The 27,188-nt window shown below is 44.5% G+C and overlaps 1 protein-coding gene across 4 annotated transcripts; it reads left to right on the top strand.

The window, feature by feature from the left end:
* The first annotated feature begins 3,557 nt into the window (after positions 1-3,557).
* LOC139210645 (vinculin-like) lies at positions 3,558-27,149 on the top strand. 4 transcript variants are annotated; one of them, XM_070840727.1, is made up of 23 exons: positions 3,558-3,937; positions 10,343-10,413; positions 11,520-11,670; positions 12,435-12,543; positions 13,742-13,864; positions 15,239-15,399; positions 17,223-17,313; positions 17,416-17,563; positions 17,651-17,804; positions 18,081-18,256; positions 19,021-19,211; positions 19,589-19,615; positions 19,915-20,114; positions 20,276-20,404; positions 20,508-20,657; positions 20,768-20,876; positions 21,033-21,335; positions 21,443-21,567; positions 22,019-22,204; positions 23,283-23,459; positions 24,336-24,539; positions 24,627-24,731; positions 25,339-27,149. In XM_070840727.1, the coding sequence occupies exons 1-23, from the start codon at positions 3,770-3,772 to the stop codon at positions 25,483-25,485; spliced, it is 3,405 nt and encodes a 1,134-aa protein (XP_070696828.1). In that variant the 5' UTR covers positions 3,558-3,769; the 3' UTR covers positions 25,486-27,149. The 4 variants fall into 4 exon arrangements, with proteins under 4 accessions (XP_070696828.1, XP_070696830.1, XP_070696831.1 ...); XM_070840729.1 differs by lacking the exon at positions 19,589-19,615; XM_070840730.1 differs by lacking the exon at positions 23,283-23,459.
* The last annotated feature ends 39 nt before the right edge of the window (positions 27,150-27,188 follow it).

Genomic DNA, 27,188 nt, shown 5'->3' with positions numbered 1-27,188 from the left:
TTGAGCGATATTTTATAATAAATGCATCATTTGTTTTACATCTTCATCGTGCCTCATTGTCAACAAACCGAATGCTTTTGTCTCTCTTGCATGTGCACACTCTTCACAAGCACGCAGAAAACACATCTAAAATATACACACCTACTTGTTTGTGCACCCCTGCGTCCCCGTCCTCCCGTCAGAGGAGCAGCAGTGAGCACCAAGCAGGTGAAATACACATTCTATGAGATGAACTGCAGAAATGCTGCAACAGTCAAGACTTCCAACCCCAGTGGCACTCAGACAGTCTGTGAGTTCACTTAATTAAAGTCAAAGTGTCCCTCAGTCAAACACTGGAGGGCACTGTTGTGTAAAAATGACTCACAGGCAGCTCAGTGCGCTTAAACATAATATTTCAGTATAATAACAATGGTCACATACAAACTGAGTCAGTTTATAGGCTTTCTAATTATTTAAACTAGAAATGAAATGAATGAATGATATGTATTTCTTCAATTATCACTAGTTTTAATTGCTCAAAAGCACTTTCAAATTTGGGGGCTTTGCTCTCGTACCTCTCAGAAGACACTATGAGTTATCCCACATGGTCTGCAGCAGATTTATCTCCATATACTGTAACAGCAAGATGAGCTTTTAGACAGCTGAAGACTGATTGTAGCTGTAAATGAGACATGTTTTTTTTTCTCGTCTGACTTTACTTCAAGTTTATATTTGCATTTTATGGACACAGCAGGTATTGAAAATAATCCTTATGTCTCTGTTTAAAGCCACAGAGTGAAGCTCCTCTACTAACAAAATATGTCGGTGGAGTCATTTTTATCTCCAGGTAACCAGAGAGGCCAAAATAAACTGCTTTATATCTCTTTTCACTGTGTGCTGCATTGCCAAATTATTTCCTAATGTGACTGTGGGGGAGAGAGAGAGAAACTGAGAGGGAGTCCAGGTCAACATTGTTCAACCGCACAGCAGCAGCAGAGATGTTTGAGTATCAATCAATGTGGTTTTCACAACAAACTATATCAGGACCAACTAACACCCCATTAATCACTACCTGTGATGTTTCCTGTTTTATTTTGAAAGGCTATCATGAATTTTTGTTTCAGTTCCTGCCCTCGTTTGTCGCCCACTCCACCATCCACTCCCCTTACCGGTCACTCTCTGCTTTAACGTGCTCCACCTCCTTTGTTCTCCTGCCAGATTGTCTTCGGCCATCCCAGTATCTTTTCCTGCCATTACACTCCCAGTGTTTGTCTATTTGGTTTCTGACTCAGCCTCGCTCTCGGCCTGGAGTTACTCAAAGTAAACATTTTACTTTTTGAACTTCACCAGAAGCATCACAAAAACACTGGGACAAAAACAGACTGAACGAATGAAGAAAGATTGATTAAAGGTTTAACGCTCCGTGCTGATTCATCCAGAAGTTATTGAGATATCTCACTCTGGGCCAAAGTGGTGAACTGACTGAAGGCTGCAGCTGCACCTCCAACATGGCTAGAAATGTGTAGAGCAGTTAATTTTGTCCGAATCACTGCTCTTTTTCTGCGCTGACACAAAGGAAGTATTGTGTAGAGGTTTATTATGGAAGCAATGGCAAAAAATATGGAGCCCTGACTTTGGCAATAGCACTTTTATTTATATAGCACAATTATTTACTGGCAAACTCAAAGTACTTTACATGAAAAGGCCAAAATTAGAACATTTGAACGTGAACAACATGCATGAGTAGAGCACAGGAACACAAAACACTCCCTAATTACCCATAAACCTGTGAGAACAATTAAGTTTGGGGCCTGCAAACACCCGTTGTCCCAGAATTAACTGTTGCTTATATCCATATGCAGCACTGACACAAATCAAAGTAATGCTACTAAACATGGTTCTGCTGCAGATCGTCACATCGTCTCAGACGACTCAAGATTCCCAGGAAAGTCTCAGTGTGGAGCCGTAAGTGTTTACATGTTCAGTGGTCCACTGACTCCCACCTCTCCGTCTAACACCCCATACCTCCAACACCCACGCCCCTCCCAAATAAAGGAACGTGTCGCAGGGACGCTAAGCACCCCCAGCTCCGACCACGACAAACAATCAATCAGCGCAAATATATTTACAACAGTGTGGAGTCATCATCTGGGTGGACATCACGTCATGACTGAAAGAACCTCTCCAAGAAACCTGCTGCAGTGCTTTCTATCAAAGTCTGTTTGGACAAGTCCACATATACAGATAGTTCACAGCGGTGCCACTGGAGCCAATCACAGTTCGTCCTATTCCCTCCTCAATTACTCACTCAGACCAGTTTACTTTATTGCTCCTCGACTCTGCCTCAATCCATATATGGATCTGAGATGCTGCGAGTGTGAGTCTTACTCCTCTTTAAGGACAATTCCTAAGGAAGAGGAGAGGAACAAGGGTCTGTTCTAACCAGATGGACCAGAGTGCCCAGTCTATCTGGTTGGGATCGCAGCCGCTTGTCTTCATCCACACACACACACACACACACACACACACACACACACACGGTGAGGTGGTGGTGGTGGTGGTGGTGTGGGGGGGGGGTCTCCTGGCTGCAGGCTCTTTGGTTGACACCAGGTCTCAGGAATATAAATACTGCTGTTTTTGCTGCTGGGGTCTCCGGTTTCCCCAACACGGATTCAGATCTGAGGAGCAGGGACAACCCTGCCAGCAACCACACACACACACACACACACACACACACACACACACTGTCATAAGTTACAGCATGAGGTGAATCAGATTCTCTACCTTTAATGCATTCATTACTGCAGTGGAAGGGATTGCTTTCATTTTAATGCACAAGTGTAACCTGTCAGGTGGGTGTTAAACCAGTGGGGCAGTCTGCTCATCGAGGATCCTCTGTGCTAAAGCGAGGAAGTCGGAGAGAGAGACAGTGTGTGGGTGCAGTGCAGGATCTGCTGGAGAGACTCCTTCTTTCAGCTGCAGCCAGCAGCAAGCCGAATCCTTGGTCTTTATTTAGACTTGGACATTTAGGCCCTGAGACATGAACTCCTGACCCACCTTTTAATGAACATAGATCATGTGTCAAATGCAGGTTTGAAGCGTCATAAATAAAACAACACACCACCAGTTTTTCTTCAGTATTACAGCCACTGGTGCAGCTTCTCTTCCCATCTACGGCTCCCTCATGGTGCCACAGATGTGAAGCTGCCCTTTATCAGGCTGCAGCCTCCAAACACAATCATGTTTTCAGCCTTCTCCTGTTGTAGATGTGAGCCCCCTTCTCCTGCTCCTCTCCTCCATGCCATAAAAATCATAATGTCTTCCCATTAAGTTGCCCCCAACACTTTCCTTATTGGGGCCACTGGCATGCATGACGTAATTTGGGGAGAGCTCACACTCGCGGTGTGTGTGTGTGCGCGTCAGGGGCGTCAGTGCGCACCAGCACCAACCCGCTTGGCAGCTGTATTCCTCGGCTGTGATTGGGCGGAGGGCGGTGATTCCTTCTGTCACGATTTGGGTCGTTCCCACCGGAGGACACCGACCGTCTGAGTCCAGCCTTTACCGGGGAGACGGTGCACACCGGGGGGGAGAGACGCATGAGGGTTTCGTCTCGGGAGCTGGACTGACAACTCGGGATTTGTCCTCCTGCCTGTGCCGGTGAGGAGAGGAGGGGAAGGAGAGGAGAGGAGAGGAAGGAGAGGAAGGAGAGGAGAGGAGAGAGGGGGGATCTTCAGTGCTGGAGCGACCAGCCGCCTTTCTTCTGTCGGAGCTGCGGTAAAAGTCGTTCACGATGCCGGTGTTTCACACCAAGACCATCGAGAGTATCCTGGAGCCGGTGGCCCAGCAGATCTCCCACCTGGTCATCATGCACGAAGAGGGGGAGGTGGACGGGAAAGCCATCCCAGATCTCACCGTGCCGGTGGCCGCGGTGCAGGCGGCAGTCAGCAACCTTGTGCGGGTGAGTCCCCACTTCAGTTCACCAAACCCTCCCCAGCATCCAGAGACCTTCAGCATGCAAACTTACCCTGACGTCTCTGGTGTAAGACTGTGCATCTTTGAATTAATCACTGTCATAAATTATTATTATTACTACATTTGCAGGTCATCAGTGTCCTGCACTGCACACACTGTTAATGTTGTGGTGCCTGAGACAGATTTATGGCACCTTTGCTCGCCATTAAAATGATATAAAACTGCCATAGACCCAGCTGACGCTCCTGCAGTAGTTTTTTTTTTTTTTTTCTGCACACACACACACACACACACACACACACACACACACACACACAGCAACACACACACACAGCTACACAACAGCATGTCAAACTTTGCCCCCACTGGTAATCAGATGGCCGCTGAGCTCAATGAAGTTTGTGGGGCGGAAGAAATGAGTGCTTATTGAGTTAACAGGATGCATGTTACTCTCTCTCTCTCTCTCTCTCTCTCTCTCTCTCTCTCTCACACACACACACACACACACACACACACACACACACACTGTGTTAAGGGGGAATTGCCAGTTGTGCCAGAGGCAGAGGGAGAGCCCTGCTGTAGGTTTCTGGGCTTCATTATCTAAAGAGTTTAGATTATTGCAGAATGTGCAGTTTGCAGAACAGTGGATTTAAGAAACTCAGCCAATTCATAGTAGTAATCTGCACAGAGAATAGAGGGGCCACACTCTTTTAATCCACATCATCCCCTCATGCGGGACATTCACTACACTTTCCTCCTCGTCCTCTCTTTTTCCCCAACTTCTCTGACCCCTCCACCGCCCCGTTTCACCTCCTCTCTCTCCGTTCTTCTCTGTCATCTTGAGTCTAATTGGACATTTTGTATAGGAAGAGGAAAAGCTTCAGTCAACACTCATGTCTCCTCTTTACGCACTGACTGGAAAAATCAATACAGGCCACATCATTAATGCTGATCCGGTGTCGTCCTTATTGATGCAGGGGCGACCTGGCTTTATTCACTCAGGAGAAATCAGCAGCAGACAGAAAACGCCTTCATTACTGAGCGTGACAGCGAGAAAAGAAGCTGCTTTCATGTTTATTTGAGCCAAAATGTGCAGGAGACCAGATGCCACAAATCATGACGCCACAAAAGCAGTTTCTGCAGGTTGTGTGGCAGACTGAGGAGCTGTCTGTGCTCTGTTTTGTCAGCATTTAAACCGACTCGGTTCACATCTTTTGTTGAGCTTTGTTGGCTGTTTTATTTTGCTTTCACTTTTTCTGTTTCATTGCATTTTGCTTTTGTACGTTGCTGCATATTGCTGAAGAGCGTCGGCTTAGTGCTGCATTTCTGTCCCCGGCCTTTGTGCAAAAACTAGATACTTGTTTTCAGTAAAACTGCCTTTTTGAAGTTAAGTTTGAAATTGTTATTTTAACATGATACTGGGATGTGAGGATCGTGATCGCCCCTGTGGAGAGGATAAACTGCTGGTTAACCCAAAGGTATAAAGATCAGTCAGTAAAGTGTAAGGAAGACAAATATTTGGACCATTAGGTCTGTAGTGTCAATAACAGGAATATAGTTCATTGTTTTCTCAGTTAAAATGTGAAAAAAGATTAATTTAAGCCATTTAACTTAATTTAATGACATGTTATGATATGAACTGCACATTTATTAGTCATTTTAAAGTGACATAAACTCTCATTCAGATGGTGGAGTGATTTGTCACAACAACAAAAAAAAACCCCACTGTGAATGAATGTATTGTCTAAACTCTGTAGGAGGAGAGAAGTTTGTTGTGTGAACTGTTCCTTTAAAGCTACTGCCAGTAGAGTGAAGTTGTGAATGGCTCCTCACATAAAGCTGCTGCTTCCCTGCACACAAGATCATTCTGATGAATATCTCATTGGCTCGTACCGATGAGGGCAACACACGGCTTGTCTTCATGATACATCCCTTTCTGTGTGATACTACCCAGCTGCACCGAGTCCTTCGTGTCCCATCGCTGCCGGGCACACCTCTCCGCCTCTCTCTTTCCCTGCTCGTCCTCGTTGATCCGTTCAGCTGATCCATCTGGACAGCGAGCAGAAGGGGGCTAATGGCAGCCTGAGGCGTGTCGCTTGGTCTCAGATGATGGAGGGATGCGAGGCTACGAGGAGAGACGTGGGCTGAGGACGCAGTGACACTGGAAGGATGGGAGGGAAGGCAAAGTAAAGACAAATTAACACAATAGAGGAAAAGTATCTCTCGTCTGCTCCAAGCATTTATTGCTGTATTTTGGGGGATGTGAGTTTTGAGGCTCTCAGACACGTGCAGCTGGAGAATAAACGCTGAGTAGTTCGCTGATTGAGGAGCGAGAGTTCAGAAGTGGGCGACAAGAAGGTGCTGAAAGAGAAGCACAAATGGTGCTTGAGAACAGAGCTTGTAAAACCAGCAGCGGTTGGTTGCCGGGTAGATGAACTTAATTGGATGTAAAGGACACCTGAAGCTCAAATACACACACTTGTGAGCGCACATGCTTTATTTTATTTTAGAAAGCTGATTCATTCCTACACCTGCGCAGTTTGAGCTGAGATATAACACAGTATACAGCAACATGCCACCGTCCCACCGCGCTCTGATACAATTACACTGTTAACCCCATCCAGGGTGGGCTGGCTGTGGGGGGTACTCAAAATCTAGGTCACAGAAACACTTAGACACACACACACACTCACAAGATGGTGTCAGTCTCAATCTGTCAGGGGTGGTGCGTGGGATGGCGCTGGTTCGAGTAAAAGATCTGAAAGATGCTGCTGGTGTGTTTGGTTCACGGTGTTCGCTCGCTGAAGTTGTGCTGATGACAGAGTGGTGTTTGCGAAGTCTCTGCTCCTGAAGGAGTGCACATAGATCCTGAGTATGTCTGAGGGAGGGGAAGGGGGGAGGGAGGGGAAGGAATAAATAGATTTACCGTTGAGTGGAAGTAACCACACACTGCCAGAACAGAGCAGAAAGAGAGGGAGAGGACGGGATGCGAGGACCGTCGACCAAAACCTGTCGAGCAGTGTGATGCAGGATGGAGAGAGCAGAGGAGGGAAGGAGGAAGGAAGGAAGAGAAAGAGCTTTCAGTTGGACGGAGGGAAAGTGTCTCTGGCGACTTCTGACCAGACTCTGCCAAGCCTCATAATTCACCCCCCCTACACACACACACACACACACACACACACACACACACACACACACCAACTGTTGTCAGCCTGCTCTACCATGTAAATATGAGCCATTTCTTCTTGTTCACTGGCAGACCTCGAAGAATGAGTCTTAGTTTCCGGCTGTGCGCCTCCTGGTTTATATTATAGAGCAGAATTGTATCAATTTTTAGATTTTTATTGCTGAAATGGTTTGTTTATTGGCAGAATATGATAATAATATAATAATATTATTATGTAATATGTCTTTTAAACTGCATTAAACCAAATTAGTGTGTGTTACAAGGAATTCAGCCATAGAGGATCGTTCCTTCAGCTCCGCAGAGTGTCTTGGAAACCTTTAGCTCATTATTTTGGTTTCATGGTCTGTGACTTTAATGCTTTTGGTCACTCTCACAGCGCTCATCAGCTTCCAGCAGCTGTTTTTAGCAACAAAAAAAAAAAGCTCTGATATACTACTTGCACAAAGTTAAGATAAGAAGATTGAAGCATTTGGCAGATAAAGAACCAGATATTTCCCCTCAGGAGTTGGTGGAAGCCAAAACAGAGCTAAAAAGTGTGACTATCGGACATTCATATAGTTTATATTCGTCAGATGGACACAACTACGACTCTAACTGAAAGCAGATGCTGCTCCGTGGCCTCTGGATTTGTAAAAAACATCAGCTTTAATAACATTTCAATTGTGTTTGATTTTTAGGTTACTCTGCAGCTTTACGGCACCAAACATTTGCTTTGAGTGCTTTTTCCTGTAAGAACAGATTTGCTTTTTTCAATTTTCTGCTGGCAGAAACAGTTTTTAGCCAAATAAAACTTTTAGTAATACACATTATACACAACTCATTGATAAACATACAATATCATCCAGGGATTATTCTGAAATATTTTTAGGGGAGATTTTCTTTCCTGATTTGATAGCAGTCGACAGTTAAAAGAAATAATTATTTATTATTACCTGCAGGAGCTGACTTTTACCATCATAATTGATCAGACCGGACTGTTAGATTCTCTGTAATCTCACATAATCTATAATCTCACCCACATCAGAGCTGATGAAGATTATTATTTCTAATGTGTCAACTGTGACACTGACAGCCGTCTGTGTCCTGCTGAAGAAGTCGTATCTTTTGTGCTGTACAACCACACAAACCACTTAACTTCTCATTAATTATGTATCCGATAGATCAATACCAAGTGAAACTCTGGCGCTCACACGGCTCTTCGATCAGTCACCTGATGTGACTCGGTGAGTTCGTCCGCAGGGTTTCATCGGGGAGAGCTCGACTTGTAGAGCTGCATTCCTCACATCTGAGTCACGCTGCATCTTTTAAACAAGGAAATCCACTAAGACAAATCAAAGCTTCTATCTAACTGTAATGCCAGACATCACACAGTATTATACACATTTAAAGATAAATTAGTTTAAAAAGATGAGGAAGATGATTATAGCAAGACGCCAAAGTATATTTTTGATTTGGAAAAGGGAAGAATGATCATCTTATTTTATTCTGTCAGTAGATTATCACTGCATGTGTTCTTGATTACAGTCGAATTACAGATTTTCTGGTGTTTAGTTCGAGTTCATGTTTAAAAGCTTGAGCTTGACTGGTCCTTTAAAGATGAAAGATGAAAACACTGACTAGACAAGATTTCTCTGTCTTTATCTATGTCTTTTCTCCTCAATACAATGACTGAAAACGGCATCAATTATTATTCTTGATGGACAAGCACAAGTAGAGAGGCGTAACATCGACTGAAACGGGTTTTGGTGATGCATTTCGGTTCATATCAGCCACAGTGTCCAGAATAGGAGAGCAGAATGAATGTCTATAGCTGCAAAATGTTCTGTGAAGCTAAAAGTCTTTGCATGTGAAGAGCGGACTGGTTGTTCTGTAGGTGAATCTGTGTGAACGCTCAGTGCGATGGCTGCCTCCTGCCTCTCTGGAGCCATAAAGTCTATTAGCTGACTTTCATCGACGCAGCAGCAAGAGACTGATGCCGTCGCCTCACTGTAATTGCATCTCAAGTGTGTGTGTGTGTGTGTGTGTGTGTGTGTGTGTGTGTGTGTGTGTGTGTGTGTGTGTGTATGTGAGTGTGTTTTGTGTTGTAGGATGTGTTTTGTGTGTGAGAGCCAGTTAAATTGCAGAGACATTCAATTTTCCAGCCAGCTGCATCACTGTGAGGACATCTGCAGAAGAAGTGAGCAATGTCACCCTGCTGTGCATCTGTGTTTATGTGTGTGTGTGTGTGTGTGTGTGTGTGTGTGTGTGTGTGTGTGTGTGTGTGTGTGTGCAGATGTGTTACCCACTGTGACTTTCTGTCTGGTTACAAGTGATTTATGCACAAAACAAGGAAAGTTGAGGAGAGATTAAATGGTCCCAAATTTTCTCATGAAGCTTCTCATCCTCAGTTTGTGAAAGTTTCCATGAGCCTGAAACATCAGATAAGATGTAATAAGTTTTACAAGTGAGCGTGCATTTTAAATATCTCACTGAAATAGAAAAAAACTAAATGGAACGACACAATAAACACTTTACAGTTAGATTTGCTGAATGATAATTCAAAGAAGAAGAAGTCAGGGTGTAAAATTTAACTTACAGCGTCTATATTTTGACTTTCAGTTCATAAATACTTATTTTTGTTTGTCGCTGACATTGAAATGTTTCACTCCAAAATAGAAACTCATACGTATTACAAGTATTTGTGAGAATATTAATTGTGTGCATCCAAATCTACAGAGGAATCTAATGAAAGTATTTAAAGAATTACAATAACAACTTCAAAGGTTTTAGTTTGTATCATGCTCAGAAAGAAAACATCGTGTGGTACAAAGTCAAGCAACTCTAATGGAAAAATCAATACTCACAGTCAAGTTCAATTTGTCCAGTAAAAAGATATTTACCATTTACCAGGAACCGAATCATTTGTGCCTGATTTAATGTGGAAAATTATATGTGGCGCTTAATCTGAAGAGTCTTAAGAGTCAAGTTAGAGCTTCTCCTCACACCTGTGCTCACGCAGAACAACAGACGGCCGAGTCGACCGGAGCCCGAGCTGCTTCCCCTCGAAGCGCGAAAGACATGACATGCACGCGTGTTTGAAATAGGTGTGAATTGATACACACCAGTTCACCCTTCAGACTATTAATAGTGCTCACTTGAATACAGTTTCCTGTCCTGCTGCATCTAATGAATATAAGATAAATGGTCCGCCTGTGTGTGTTGCAGGTGGGGAAGGAGACGGTCCAAACCACGGAGGACCAGGTGATGAAGAGAGACATGCCTCCTGCGTTCATTAAGTAAGCACTGAAAGATTACTGCTCCTGTGTCCTTGTTTACCCCCCTCTGTCCCTCCATCGCCCGCAGTCACTCACAGAAATACCCAGAAACAAAACAAAAATTATGGAAACCATCCACTTTATCTCAGCAGACAGAGAACTTGTTTTAAAAAGGGGATTCCAGGCGATTTAATGTCAGGAAACGTGGCTGCGTTCCCGGCTGCAACAAAGAGCTACTTCTGAGGCCGAGTGACCGTCCGGCTGCAGCATCCAGACTGCTGAGAGGCTGTTTGTTGTTCTCCAGCTTGCTGACATGAACTCTGAGAGCCGCTACTCAGCAATCCTGACACATCAGGCTGTTTCCCTGCAGGCGTATGTGTTGCATTCGTGGGTCTGTCAATGCTTTTACTGTGCTTTTGATATAATAGTCTTCCGGTTTGCCCTCTCCCTGGTTTCACTTTCTGCTGCTCCGCTTGTTTTTCAGTTTCCAGTTAGATTTTCAGTTTTAAGAAACGAGTCCAGACCTCAAGCAGATCCACTCACTGCTCCCCCAGGCGCACCCGCACATACACGGGGCATTACACCATAAATCTCACTCACAGGGCTTAGGAGGGGGCGTGTGGGAATGTGAACCAGCCTAAATATAGATGAACCAGCAGCCATTGATACCCTGACCAATGGGGGTCAGAAAGAGGAGGGACTTGGCTTTATTCAAGTACTCTTAAAATCCATCACTTTCTTCAGGTTAAACTAGACATTTATTAGGAATAGTTGTTTTAACCACACAGGTTTTTCAGTTTTAAAGGCTGCGTTATTTCAAACACAACAAACTCTGAACCCTGGATTTGATCATAGGGCATTCAGATATTTGTCATTGGTCTTTATATGGAAGAGAAAACCTTTCAAATGCAGGAAAATCTCCTCAAATTCAGTGCGCAACACTCTCCCCTATGTGTGCACCTTGTCACCAGGAGAGCAGCTTCTTTAACCAAGTGGCAGATGGTTTTCTTTGGCAGATCTGGTCCGTCTGATTTACAGGGTGACACATTCCTGTTATTGGTAAATGTGCTGCATATGCTGGGTTTAATCCCGACATCTTGTCTTAAAGCCAGCTGTGTTTTTTCAAGGGTGGAGAACTCGAGCTCCAAGCTCGTCCAGGCGGCTCAGATGCTGAAGGCAGATCCATACTCTGTTCCTGCACGAGATTACCTGATCGATGGATCCAGAGGGATACTGTCTGGGACGTCCGACCTGCTCCTTACCTTTGACGAAGCAGAGGTGTGTGTGTGTGTGTGTGTGTGCGCGTGTGTGTGTGTGCTTGTGTGTGTGTTTGCCTCCTTATATCCATGCGTGTCCTGAGGATCACTCTTACTTCAGAGGCGTGGCATCTTTCAGGGAAATAAAGCTTTATATAGCTGCACAGAGGAAGGAGGAACTCAGCTCAGAGCAAGTCTGTAATGGAGTCTCAAATGCAGCCAGATCTAATCACAGAGATCAAATGACTTCCCTCTGTCATAACTCAGGATGTGTGTTTGTATGTGTGGCTGTCTGGCTGGCTATGGGTGTGTGTGTGTGTGTGTGTGTGTGTGTGTGTGTGTGTGTGTGCATGTGTAAGGATATGGTGTCATGCATTGCTCATGTTGTGGGGACATAAACCTCTTTACACAGTCACATTGTGGAGACATGTCTTCCTTTGGGAGTCAAAATACAAGTGTGTGTGTGTGTGTGTGTGTGTGTGTGTGCGCGCGCATGTTGAACGTTTGATGGCAGCTCCATAAGTGGAGTCACATTGAGCACGTGATAATGCTCACCATGGCTCATCACTAGCCTCATTTTTGAAAGAGCAGTCATGAGACGCACATCACAAGACTGTGCACACACACACACACACACAAAGACGCCACACAAACTTCAATGTAATCTAAAAAAAAAAGGGCTCATGCACACACTGAATTTGGTTCTCATAATAATGAAGTTTGTCTCTAATGATTATCAGCTGTTGTTTTACGCCCGTTCACACGCTCTCATCTGTCCGACTGTAGGTGCGTAAGATCATTCGTGTGTGTAAAGGTATCCTGGAGTACCTGACGGTGGCTGAGGTGGTGGAGACCATGGAGGACCTCATCACTTACACCAAGAATCTGGGACCAGGTCAGCAGGAGCTTTCTTTTTTTTTTTTTTTAAAGCTGCTGCTCAGATTGGGCGACACCATGTGGTTCTTAAAATGACTTTAGGGGGAAGTTTCAGACTCCCCCTATTACACATTAAAGATAGAATGAAAGACTATGAGATTTTTACAGCTTCCATATAACTTTCATACAAAATATCTCAGTAAACAGGTTTTTAAACAGGTGTTTTACTGCCACCAATCCAAGCAAGCAATAAATGGCCCCAAAACACACTCAGAAGTCTTCCTATAATGGGCCATCACAGTCAATCAGCAGTTAAAATATTAGTTTTAAGGAAGTTGTGCATCTCTGCAGCAGCTATTCTAGTTCAGAACTGAATGATTAGTCAAAAATCAATTTGAAGACCAATTAATCCTCCTTTTTTTCAAGCAAAAATGCCAAAATATCCCCCAGTTTCTAAATTTGAAGGTGTCTTCACAGCAAAGCACATTTTTCACATTTTTTTATAGACTAAATAAATCATCATCAGATCAAATGATAATAAATATAATAGTTTACAGCCCTGTTCTAGTTACACTGGGGACTGAAGACAAATTAAGTCAAGCACAATATTTGTCAGCATCAATACTAAACACACCACTGAATGTGAATCATATGAGCAGCTGAGTTTTACTGAAACACACAGACTTGATCATTACCCCACTATTTTAGCGCTGACGGCGATGTTTTATAAGGGTCACCGCTAAAAAAATCAACCTTTGTTTTTTGGACTATTCTCTGGGTGAAACATTTATCTGTCCTAATGAAAAGCTAGATGAAGTGCTGACTGCTCCGCTGGCGTTAAGATGCTGTGATTAAGGATCAGAGTCTCTTCACTAGGCGGGAGAGCGGGACCATAAACAGCCCATTTATCATCAGAGGTAAAAGGTCAGCTGTGTTGTCGCTGCTCTGCGGCATAATGAGCCGGGGGAAATCTGACGCCAAGGTTTTCTCGCACTTGACTGATGCTTTCATTGTATGAGATCAGTCGCTAATGAAGTAACGATCTGTCTGGATGTGTTGGAACTACTCGGCTGGTGAAAACACCCACGGCGTCTGATTGATGCTATCACCGAACCCAAGGTCGCAACCATTTGGTGCGTTCTACCTGCTGGTTTGATTACGGTGACCTCCAACTTTCACAGCAATGAATCCTCCCTGTTTTTCTCTCTCTTCCTCAGGGATGACCAAAATGTCAAAGATGATCGAAGAGAGGCAGCAGGAGCTGACGCACCAAGAACACAGACAGATGCTCGTCAGCTCCATGAACACTATCAAAGAGCTGCTGCCTGTTCTTATATCAGGTGTGTATGTGTGTGTGTGTCAGGGGGGGAAAACGACAGTGCAGGTCACCGAGCATCCAACAGTTGTTATAGCAACGCTGATAATTACAGTCATTAGTTGCTGGGGATGTCACACACACACACACACACACACACACATGTCGCCCACTAGCTGCTCTGCTAGCGTCTCTCAAACTGTAACAGCAGCAGCACGGAGGAGAAACAGCATCACAGCTGTTGAAGCTGCACATTCAAACATACATGTGTGCAAGATTAGACACCATTTCACGACTTTAAGTGACTTTTAATCAAAACACGTCTTCTTGTGATTGATGTCGCCAGTTCAGACTGAAGAGGAATAGATCAATAGACTAACAAGTGGACGTAGCTGGTTGCAAAAAGACGTCCAAACAAGTGGACGACTTCTCACCTGATTTATCAGCTCAGTAAACATTTTTACTAACAGTTTATGCTCTCAGTCGCTAGTTTACAGTCTTCTTCAGCACAGCAGGATGTTCATTTAGTAAATTATGCTCCCATTTTGAGGAAAAAAGATGGTAAAGCAGGGTATGTTTTAGGAACAAAAAAAACAAGATGGCAACGTCCACTTCTTATTCTCTTAACTCTTGATATCAATTATCACCTGATTCTGCATCTGGCCTCAGCTCCACAGAACGTTTTAGCATCTTTCAGCTCGTTGTTTCTGCTACTGTACTGTGTTGGTTCAGCTATTTACACAAAAAGCACTGACAAACCCACCGTGTGCTACACAGCCAGCATTTTAAAGACCAACTTAGCAAGTAAATGGTGAATATAGTTGGTGGAGACTCTATATTAGACTTTCATTCATCAAATGGCCAGAAACATGACTTCAAATGTTTGCTAATGTGGCTTCGCATCTGCTGGATGTGTAAATAAGCATAAGGTGATGATATGTTGTCTCTTTTGCCTTAAAGTGGCCAAAAACAGCTTTAAAACCACTAAAATGTAAGTATTTATAGCAAGTTTGACATCAATCTGAGTGCAGATCAGATCAGAAATCAATTTAAATGGTGGAACCCCTATAAATGAACTGTTTTCTATCTTTTCTGATGACCACATGATTTCAGGGATTCTTTGCTTTGACGCTGGTGATGCTTGATATTATTTCTTATTATCTTATAAATCTCTCTAAAGCTTAAAACAACAATGAATTGTTCCCACTATCACTAAAAGTTTTTTAGCTGAAGACTAACAAGTTGTTTTCGATATTTTCATGGACTGTGTTTACAGTGACAAAACTATAAAAGGATCACAACCTGCAAACCCAGAGGTTATTTTATTTAGAATACTGTCTCATTTTAATCACTGTTTCTGTTTGACTGTCATCGTAAATACGCACGTCTCGGTCCTCAGCTATCAAAATCTTTGTCGCAACCAAGACCAGCCGAGGGGCCGGCGTCGAGGAGGCCGAGAGGAACAGAAGGTTCACCTTTGAAAAGATGAGCGCTGAAATCACGGAGATCATAAGAGTCTTACAGCTCACCACATGGGACGAAGACGCCTGGGCCAATAAGGTACAACCTGAGCTGCACATGTGAACTCTTCATTTTAGACCCTAAACCCCCCCAAAACAACTCAGATGATCACTTTTGCGTTGCAGTGCCTGTTTGCACACACATAGCCACACGCTCTGTCCACACCGTGCTGCAGAGAGCGGCTCCAAAAGATTCACTCCTTACTTTCTGTCTTTCTATACTTTTCTTTTTGCTCGCTAGTATAACTCCTGGTTTTTCTTTTTTCTTTTCTTTCTTTACCTTCCTCCTCCATTCTTTTCCTCCCTGTAGAAGGTAAGCCTGTTTCTCTCCCCCTCTGCAGTCTCCAGCATGCAAACGTGTATGTGTGTGACAGAGGCACAGAAAGGAAATATGTCCTCATGCTTACGTATGTATCTGTCGTGCTGGTTTAGCAGTTAGTGTGTTATGTGTTTTAGTCCACTGACTGTTAGCTGACGTGATGACGTTCAGTCCTTCATCACTATATTGTTATATGTGCATCTGCTTGTCTCGAGATGCCCATTTGAGTGAAATGGCTTGAAACAGATGACAGTTATTTAAGTTTTTAAGCTAAATAACTTGTTTTTTTCTAAATATTACTGCTCCATCTTTAAACATGGTGCTTCCCGTCTTGTGCCACTAATGCTTACTGTGTGATAGAGCCATCAGCAGCACTATAATACGCAGTTTTGGGCGGAATACGCTCTCTTGGGAATGTTTTTGGCACGTCGGTTAGAGACTGTGCCATGAGATCATTTACTGGTAGAGTTAAAATCTGTTTCACTAGTCTAACCTGTAACCCTGCATGTTTCTCTGCACACAGCCACCTCAGACAATGATCTGTCTGTTTGTGTTTTTGTGCGTGTGTTTGCTGTGGACATACCGCATACTCTGTGATAAGCACTTACTGTCAGTGTGTAGGGGAACTGCTGGCACACCATGACTCTCCTCCTCCTCTCAGGTCATGAATTATAGAGATAAACTGTGGTTGATGTCCAGACACATTCATAATAAATGGGCTGTATTGAACGTTTCCACTTAAGCGCTTCATTCTCTGTAGCTGGAAAAAGTCTCCGCCTGTTATAAAGCAATCAAAGAGTTTGTGGCACTAAATGTGAGGTCGTTATGCTAATTTCCCTGTTTATTATCAGTAATTATTACTTTTAGCTACATCAGAATCAGAATTACTTTAATAATCCCCAGGGGGAAATTGCTTTTTGTTACACACAGCTCCAAAAGAATAAGAATAAGAATAAGAACAAACTTAATTCAGTTAACTCAGTTAATTAGCTGGGCTTTACAGAAATGAAGTCTCGTATGTTGTTACTAGTGACTTCAAGGTGCAGCATCACCGATCCAGGTGTCAGAAAACAGGTGATGTTCGGATCCAAAGACGTAACGTAAAACCAGAAAACTGCTAAAGAGATTAGACTTTGCTGCGTCTAATCTGTTTTTTTGGTCTAATTTTTGGGTGACCAGGCTGAGAGCCAGTAAGCATGCAATAATGGCTGAACAATACTGTGTAATCTGTACAAGGTTTGCAGCTATAAGTGTTTATAATTCAACAATATATTGATATTGATTAAAAGCTGGTGATAGTTGATAAGCTTAAAACTTTTTTTTAAGCTTCTAAAGTTTCTAAAGTTAACTGTTTTGTCACAAAAACATAAAATACTGCCACCCTCTTCCTTAAATGTGGGCTCACGACAGGTTATTTCAGCACACAACCGAATAATTACAACTACAATCATTCTTGCTGACGACTCTTCATTTCTAGTATGATATGATGCGCTGTGATATACCCACTGTGGTTTTGACAAAGCTGTGTTTTCTCTTTGCCTCAGGATATGGAGGCCTTGAAGAGGTCTCTGGCTTTAATTGAGTCAAAGATGGCACAAGCTAAAAGCTGGCTCAGAGACCCCCACGGACAACCAGGTAACCGGATCTTTAAGCTCTCTGCTGAAACACTCAATCAGCTTTTTTTTTTTTTTTAATGTTAATCCACAACCTCATCCTGCCGTGTGCCGTCCTCCCCAGGAGACCCCGGTGAAGTTGCCCTGCGTGTGATACTTGATGAAGCAGGGAAGGTGGGAGAGCTGTGTGCCGGGAAGGAGAGGAAAGACATACTGGCGACCACCAAGGCTCTGGGGCAAATGACCGACCAGGTCGCCGATCTACGAGCCAGGTAGTGTGTTTGTGTGAGAGGAAATCTCCTTTACTTCCCCGTGTTCATGCATTTTGTCATCGTGTGTGTGTTTTTTGTAAATGGCAGAGGCCAGGGCCCGACCCCTGGGTGTGTGCAGCGTGCAGGCCAGTGCTCTCAGGGCTTAGACTTGTTGTTTGGCAAAGTGGACAGTGCTGCCCGCCGACTGGAGGCTCTAATCAATGCCAAGCAGGCCATTGCCAGGAGGCTGGATGCTGCACAGGTCAGATAAAACACCAACACAGTAATCCCTGTTAACCCCTTTCCCCTGCATCATATTCATCCTGGTTCTGCCTCTTTTGTTCTATTTCCCAAGTGCTTTGTAATTTTCAGTGAATCATTTAAAGCCAGTGGACAAGAGCAACAGCTAAATGCTTCAAATACACAATGTTTAGTGACCTTCTTTCATCCTTGAAGCTCTTCGATTGTGCTTTGTACAGATTTATGCTGCTTATTTCATCATTTGAGGACTAAACCATGTGCGTGCCTTTGTTTTTAGGCCTGGCTGGCTGATCCTAACGGCGGTCCTGAGGGGGAGGAGAACATCAGAGCGCTTCTAGCAGAAGCCAAACGCATCGCAGATCTGTGTGAAGACCCCAAAGAGAGAGACGACATCCTGCGCTCCATCAGTGAGATCGCAGGCCTCACCGCCAGACTTGTGGAGCTACGCAGGCAGTATGATTTCCCTCCTCTGACACGTGTGCACGACCCCTTTGTGTGAATACTTAATGTAATTCTTAGACGCTCTTTTTGTAGGCTCAAACTGCAACCTCATGCCACCAATAGCTGGCATATTTTACCTGCCTGGAAAATATGCTGTTGCCTGTCAACCCTGGGCATCAGTCCCACAACAAGGTTTCAGACTGTTTGAATATGGTTTAATGGGGTCACGGTATTCATGTGGAGGGTCAGTAACAGTTTGAGGATTCAAAATTTAAAAGGAAAATACCACTCAGTGCAAGGTTCAGGCCACTGAATTTCATATTTGAAATAAAGTTTGCAGTTCATTTACTACTACAGTAAATAGTGCTGCAGTTCAGTGAATCACAGCTGGATGAGTCACCACCAGCAATATATTTTCTGTACTCCTTTTCCACTGCATGTATTGACCATAAAAGGAAATGAGAGATAAACATAGACAAAATAAACCAAATGAGCCAGCTGTTAGGAAAACTGTGAATCTGAACTTAAAAAAGGAGAAAATATGACCGTCCTCGTGCTCAGGAAGGTTTTAGATCTGTTCGACCAAACCAGTAATAGAAAACTTTACGTCAGGCTACACAAGACAAAAATGTAGTGTTGACAAAAGCGGATGAGAAAGTGGCATCAGCCTGTGCCAGTTTTATTTTCCTTTACGGTGGTGGTGTAACAGGAGTGCGGTGTCTTTACCGCCGTTTTGTTTCCCCCTCAAATCATCTCTCCGTCTGTAACTGTCTCAGGGGTAAAGGCGACAGCCCGGAGGCCCGTGCATTGGCGAAGCAGATTGGGGCGGCGCTGCTGACCCTGCAGTCCAAGACCAACCGAGCCGTGGCCAACATGAGACCAGCCAAACCTGCCGTCACCTTGGAGGGCAAGATGGAGCAGGCCCTCCGCTGGGTGAACAACCCCGGAGTGGACGACAGAGGAGTAGGTGAGCTGGCTTGGATGACGGCTCCTGGGAGGGATGAAGTTGTAGTTTGGTTCAAAAATAAACGCTCTGGCCTTCCGTGCATCTTGTCAGCCAAATGTGGGCGATGGAGAGGCGACACCTGAACGATGCAAAGTGTTGTTGTGACGTTCATTTTTAATATTTCTGAGTGAGATACAGATATGACTGTGCTGGTGCCATTTCCTTAAATGCCCACAATGAGGTGTCTCGTGCATGAATCACTGGATGACTGGCTTGACTTACTCAGTCATTCAGGAAGCGCTGTTTGGCTTTTAGTGTTTGTTTGGCTCTTGTTGCTGTATCCCTGTTATGTCATTTGATTGTTTCCTATTTTCTCGCATGCTTCCCTATGGGAGCAGAGTGTGAGATCCTACAGTGGAACACAGGTACCCGCCCTCTACATGCTCTCTTAGAATATACGGCCAAGCATGGCTATTAATCACATTATGACTTCTTAGAAATGTTATGAGGTCAGAGTGTAGCATAAAATACAGCATCCCCCTCTCTAATTTACCGGAAAAGATATATGAACTAGTGTTTCTTTTAGATCATGTTACCAGCAAACACGGTGCAATTTATTCATGCTGCACATCTAAAAATAAGGGCCTGTTGTATGTTAAACCAAAGAGACATCAGGTATATAGTTGTGATGTGAGGATGACTTCTGCCCCGTGTCTCTCTCCAGGTCAGGCAGCCATCAGAGGAATGGTTGGAGAAGGGAGGAGGCTGGCAGGAGGCCTGTTAGGCCCGTATCGACAGGACATGCTTGGACGCTGCGACCGAACGGAGGCTCTGATGACATCTTTGGCAGACATGGCCGGCAGGGGCGAGGCTGAGGCTCCCCACGCACGAGCCACAGCCGCACAACTGCAGGACAGCCTCAAGGTAGCTCGACAATCTCACAAACACACACGCTAAGTTATAAATGACCCAAGGCTCAAGCTTAAACCTCACGGTATGTAGCATGATGCATGGTTGTTATGATCGGAAGTATTGGTGCAGAGCTCCACCTAGTGGACTGATACGAGAATCTCTGCTTCTGTCAGGACCTGAGGCAGCACATGCAGGAGGTGATGACCCAGGAAGTATCTGATGTTTTCAGTGACACCACCACCCCTATCAAGCTACTGGCCGTGGCTGCGACTGCCCCCCACGATGCCCCCAACAGGGAGGAGGTCAGCAACGTGCAAAAGAATCTATGCTGGTTACAAACACTGTTACAGAAATGAATCCTCTACGCCTGAAGAATGACTAAACCATCATTAATGTTTGCTGCAGGTTTTTGACGAGCGTGCAGGGAACTTTGAGGCCCACGCAGGTCGGCTGGGGGCGACCGCAGAGAAGGCCGCTGCCGTGGGAACAGCCAATAAGAGTACAGTAGAGGGGATACACGCCGCTGTGAAACATGCCAGGGAGCTCACACCACAGGTGCTGATGTTTGTTTCAGTGTCCCCAATTTGCGTACGTTGATGAAACATGTGGCTGTCAAGAGTCCGTCACACACAAGCTGAGGGTGTCATGTGTGTGTTAACGTTCAGGTGACCTCTGCTGCTCGGATCTTGTTGAAGAATCCTGGAAATAAAGCAGCATATGATCACTTTGACACCATGAAGAACCAGTGGATCGACAATGTGGAGAGACTCACCGGTGAGGACTTCCTCTGCATGGCGCTCCTGAAGTAGCCTGCAACACAAATTCACAAATTACATTAACATACTGCAAATGGGATTTAGATTTAGAGGTTAATTTGTGTGTGTGTGTGTATGTGTGTGTGTGTGTGTGTGTGTGTGTGTGCGGCCTCAGGTCTGGTGGATGAAGCCATCGACACCAAGTCTCTGCTGGACGCCTCTGAGGAGGCTATAAAGAAAGACATCGACAAATGCCGAGTTGCCATGGCGAATGTTCAGCCCCAAATGCTTGTTGCCGGGGCAACGAGCATAGCGAGGAGAGCTAATCGCGTCCTGCTGGTGGCCAAGAGAGAAGTGGAAAACTCCGAAGATCCGCGGTTCAGAGACACAGTGAAACATGCGTCAGACATCCTCTCACACACCATCTCGCCCATGGTGATGGACGCTAAGGGAGTGGCTGGGAACATACAAGATAAAGGTGCACTGAGAACTATGCAAACACATGTCGAAGATACTGTGCAACATAGAATAACGCAGCTTTATCAGCTTATTATCTCCCTTCACGCTTCGCTCCCTCCTCCACAGCTCTGCAAAAGGCCTATTTGGACTCGTGTCTGAGGATCCTGGGTGCAGTCGGAAAAGTCAGAGAAGCCTTCCAACCTCAGGAGCCGGACTTCCCTCCTCCACCACCTGACCTGGACCAGCTCCATGTAAGCACATTCACACCACGAGACTCTCAGTGACCCACCACTTCCCGACCACCACTTACGGTAAAATAAAGGGTTAATACAGATGGGAAAAGCTTCGGTAGCGGTGATCTTGACCTGCAGAATGCTCCGGTGGAGCTGCTCAGAGTCGACAGCCGTTAATGTGACTGTGATCTGTGTGGTTTCTACTCACTCAAATTTCAATGGATGATTAAAGAAAAGGTTATGAAAAGGCTCCCGGTCGGTTAACGTCTTGTTTCACTTCAGTGACGTACTGATGTGCTCAAAGTGAAATCACTGTTGGGTGCAACAGTAATACAGTCTGGTATTAAGCTTCTCAACTTTTCATGCCTTTTTTTTTATGACTAAATGGTTGAAAAGTCACAATTTTCCACATATGAGCTTTAAATATGATCTTTAAAGTCCCACATGTGTCTATATGTGTGTTTTCCAGGTTACCGATGAGCAGGCGCCACCCAAGCCCCCCTTGCCAGAGGGCGAGGTGCCGCCGCCTCGGCCTCCTCCTCCAGAGGAGAAGGATGAGGAGTTCCCAGAGCAGAAGGCTGGAGAGGTGCTCAGCGAGCCCATGATGGTGGCCGCCAGGCAGCTGCACGATGAGGCACGCAAGTGGTCCAGCAAGGTCAGTCCACACAAATACAGTGTTTATGTTCATCCCATTAGATACGATTCAAAATCACACCTACGGCTCTGGGTAAAATAAGCCAGGTGGTTCGTCAAAGTGTTACTTTTTCCTTCTCGTATTCTGCGAATATCCTGAAATCAAACCGGTGCTGAAATGTGGAGATCAGCGGCTCGATTTTCAATTTCAGGGGGAAACTGGAAACTGTCATCTGCTCAAGGTGTCTGCATGTGAAGTTCTTACTGGCTTAAACATGCACACAGTAAATATAAGAAAAAGAGTCACTCGAGCCTCCCATCTGACGCTCGCGCTGCATTAGCAGAGGACTTTGTACTCTGTGTGTCCCTGCTGGTGTCTTTGTTCTATATGTGTTTGTCCAGGAGTTTTCATGTGGAGGAACTGTGTGTACGAGCGATTATTCTGTGTAAATAACCGTTGATTATCCAGGAATATTGCCCTCTCGCTCTCTTTGTAAAGCTCATTTCCCCTCTATAGCTTCACCACGTCTGTTTAATGATCAGTGCATCAGAGAAACCCAGGCACAGACTATCTCTGATAGAACAGCAGTGGGTCACAGCACACTGCTGGACTCCTGACTAGACCAGAGGGATGCCAACCACTGGATTTGGTTACAGTTAGACCATCTTTGATTGTGCAAACGCTTTACAAACTGTCAACTCAGCCACCGCCTCAGAGTAGGGCACACCATCCACCTGCTACCTGCCCAAACCAGCTCCTCTTTCTTCTTTTTTTCCCATCTTTGCTTGCGTGTGCAGTTTTACCTCCCCTCTCCCTGCTCCTTCACAGTGCTTGTATTCACTCCTCCTCCCTCCTGTAAATCTCCTGTCCTCTGTTCTTCCATTCAGTGCCTCTCATACTGTACTAAATGCCTCCTTTTCCCATGCTGCCCCCCTCCCGCCATCCCTGGCTTTCTCCTTCCCCTTCTTTTCCTCATTCCTCCTTTCTTTTCTTCCTCCTCCTCCTCCTCCTCCTCCCACCCTCTTTGCCTCCCTCTCCTCCCCATCCCAACCCCACTCCTCCAACCACCACCAACAATCCCCACCCCTGCCCCGCCCAGCCTGAGGATGAGGAGGCAGTAGAGGAGAGGGAGGTAGATGATGAAGATGAGTTTACTGATGGTGAGGATGACTATGAGCCAGAGCTGCTGATGATGCCCTCCAACCAGCCTGTCAATCAACCCATTCTGGCAGCTGCCCAGGCTCTCCACCAGGAGGCGCGCAAGTGGTCCAGCAAGGTCTGCGCACGCACATGCACATGAGCGCACACACAACCAGACAGTGTTTGTAAATGGCTCCCAGAGCTTTCAGCTGATGGGAGGATCGGAAAGCTGTTTGAACCCCCCCCCCATACACACACACACACATCCACGCATGCAAACAGATAAACGCACCACGGAAACTAAAGTGACACCCTCTGGAGAAGTAGCTCACAGTCGCTCTGCATCTGCCACTACCATGGAAACCTCCAACCTTGTTGCATCACTCAGACATGGCTGACACACAGTTATGATGATGACATGCTGAGGTCGCACTAGAGGAGTTTGTTTGAACTGGTGCTGGCTTCACACGTCCCTCCCTCGTGGTCATGATTATTAGTGGTTTAACGGAGGAGCTGTTGAAGCCAAGGATGACAGTTTCCAAAAGACTTCTGGGTGATGTAGTTTTAACATTAGACTGCCTGCCTGCCTGGTATGATCACCTGCTTCTGCTTCGTAGTCTCAGGGTGTGCACTGATCACTGTGAGCATCACCTCACGGCTGCTGTAATGTGAAGGAGACACTGAGAAACTCAACCCTGTTTCCCTCCAAAACTATGGATCAGAATTTCTTTTTGTCTCGAAGAACTTGTGCTAACGTGCACTCACACTGCATGCAGCTTTCTGCTTTTAAATGTTGTGCCTGTTTTGCTTCCATCACACAAGCATTAGTTTAATATTTAATGATGACACTATTTTCACTATCCAACACTTTTTGATTATCAGAAAAATGTGTGGAAACATGACTCCAACAATGTTTCCATTGTAATCCCATCTCTCCTCACCCAAAGCCACGCTGCTGTCCATCATCCCTCTCACAGCTCTTCCTCCTCTACCCCCTCCCTCCTCTTCGCAGGGCAACGACATCATTGCGGCGGCCAAGCGGATGGCTCTGCTGATGGCAGAAATGTCTCGGTTGGTGCGCGGTGGGAGCGGGAACAAACGGGCGCTGATTCAGTGCGCTAAGGACATCGCCAAGGCGTCAGATGAGGTGACGAGACTGGCTAAAGAGGTGGCCAAGCAATGCACCGACAGACGCATCAGAACTAATCTGCTGCAGGTGAGGACGAACTCACATACAGACACAAACGCAGACTGAAAAGACCTCTACGCAACATAATTTACATGTTTTTCTCTAATTCCAAAGGTGTGTGAGCGAATCCCCACCATCAGTACTCAGCTGAAGATCCTCTCTACTGTCAAAGCCACCATGCTGGGACGGACAAACATCAGCGAAGAGGAGTCGGAGCAGGTAAACTCATAAGATACAGACACTTCACCTCAGAGTTCATCACCAGCACCCTTTCTTCTTGGCTGAATGAAACTTACTTGATAATTTTATGATGACACATTTACCGTGGACGTTGGTGTCAGATGTCTGAGCTGTTAGCAGGTCCACTGAAGAGAGACACATTTCCCCTCTAACCTTCTCAGATAGTTTCAAAAGTGGAAGAATCAATAAGGTCACATCATCCAAAATATCATCAACATTGATATTGATTTGTGTAGCCGCACATTAAACATCTGATTGACCCCTCAGATTTATACTGTGACCCTGAGGTTACTTTAAATACCACTGGGTAGCTTGTTTATTCCTCTCATGTTCAATTAAGTCTAATTTTAGCTGATAATAAAGCATCATAATGTATTTGCTGATCATATTTTGTATTATAGATCTGAATCTGTAAGGTAACTAGTATCTAAATTTACTAAATGAATGCAAACATTGAGTTAATGTAGTTAAGTACAATAATAATATCCTCTTTGTACTAGAGTAGGAGTATAAAGTAACAGAAAATTGAGTCGTATAAATACCTTGAATTAGCACTTGAGTAACTGATGACCTGCTTCACCTCCAGGCCACAGAGATGTTGGTCCATAACGCCCAGAATCTGATGCAGTCGGTGAAGGAAACGGTCAGAGAAGCAGAAGCAGCCTCCATCAAGATCCGCACGGACGCAGGATGCACCCTTCGCTGGGTGCGCAAGACCCCTTGGTACCAATAAACAAACCTGGCCGCTGACACCAGTGGCACCACCGATAGCACACACCTGGAGTCGAAGTAGCACCGTGCGCACTCAGAGAGGAAGCCGCGGGTGATTTCGATCCATCCGCCGCCGTAGTTTGTCTACCGGGAAGCTTTAGACTTGGTGCCAAGCAGGTTTAATTTATTGGAGTGAGTTCAGCTTTGCTCTCCAGTTCCCTTTATCTGTATCTGTGGAACCACGCAGACAGTTTTTAATATATATTTTTGGTATGTTGTGTTACAAGAGTTTATTAAAATCCCAGGTATATATTTTTTGCATGAAAATTTTTTCTATTTTCTAAAGGCAAATGATGACATGAGGATACTTATCTCCCAGAGGACATTTACTTTTACTCCAGCTTTTTTTTTGTTTTTTTTTTTCAGTGAGTTTCTTATTGTACATACAGTAATTATTTGTTTTATGGACGACACTCAGCTCTGAGCTTTATACACTGAGTTAGACTCTAAAATGAGGAGTCTTCATGTTTACTTTTAGTAATAACACTGTTCTTAACTGAAGATCTACAAATTCAAAGATTATACATCATCGCTGCCGCCTGATGATGTTTATACTTGAAGAACTAAAAAGGTCTTCTGGGTTTAAAGTGTTATGACTTACAGGCGAATGGCACGGCTTCATAGTGATTGTATAATTGGAAAAATATATAAAAAGCTGTTTTTCTCGTTGATTGCAGGAAGGTTGATACTTAATAAGGTTTTCACACAGTGTGAGTGACAGTAAAGTAAAAGTTGAGGCTAGCTGAGAAGTTTTTAATGTGTGTTTTGGGTTCTTTTAAACTTTATTTTCCTTTCACAGTGAACAATGCCAAAGGATTTGTTTTACATTACTGTAAGCGTCATTTTAACGATTCAAATCCAGGTTATTACAAACAGGACAGATTTTCTTTAGAGACCCTGAAGTCTGTTTCTTTTTTTTTTTAGCAAATAAAGAATGTTTTCTGCTTTTTTTAAAAAAAAATAATTGTAGTGCTGTTGTTTCTGCACTATCTCTGTAACAGTTGAGCTGTTTTCTTTTTTCGAAGCTGATCAAAACCAATGATTTTAGACCATAGGCCATTCATCTTCCTGGTTTTATCGTTCTCTCCATGTGTGAGCTCAGTAGTTCCCACCGTGAAGCATCACTTTATTCTTTAAACCCCGGTGGTTTGATCAGGCATTGATGCCAGTCTAGCATTTTAGTGTTTGTTTTTCACATTTTGAATCAAAAAAAACTATTTAAAAAGGAGTGTTTTTGTTTTCTGGAATAATTAAACAGCAGTTTCACCGATTCATGAACTCAATCAGATCAGTGAATGTACATTTTCATTCCCTAAACATTATTTCATCAAGTTTTCCTACACATTTTTTTTTACGATGGCTATAGGCAGATTTAACTATTAAATGGAGAAACCTTTCGTGTGTTTATTTTAACAGCACTAGTGAGCCGTCCCCAAAGGCTCCGAACCGCATTTTCACCTTTATTTGGGCCTACTGAGCATGTAGCAGTCGCTGACCCCTCAGCGACAGGGTGTAACTTCTGTGTGTACTTGATGTGTTCATTCACACCCTGAATGTATTCTGATAGCTTCTAGCCCTGCCAACACATCTGCTGTGCCTTGGAAGAATAAAAGACTATAACGACGACTGGAGTCTGCCTCCTTTCCTACCACAGCATGAGATGAG

This window comes from Pempheris klunzingeri, chromosome 12 (assembly GCF_042242105.1).
Source record: "Pempheris klunzingeri isolate RE-2024b chromosome 12, fPemKlu1.hap1, whole genome shotgun sequence".
Classification (NCBI taxonomy): domain Eukaryota; kingdom Metazoa; phylum Chordata; class Actinopteri; order Acropomatiformes; family Pempheridae; genus Pempheris; species Pempheris klunzingeri.
This window is presented reverse-complemented; position numbering and strand designations above follow the sequence as displayed.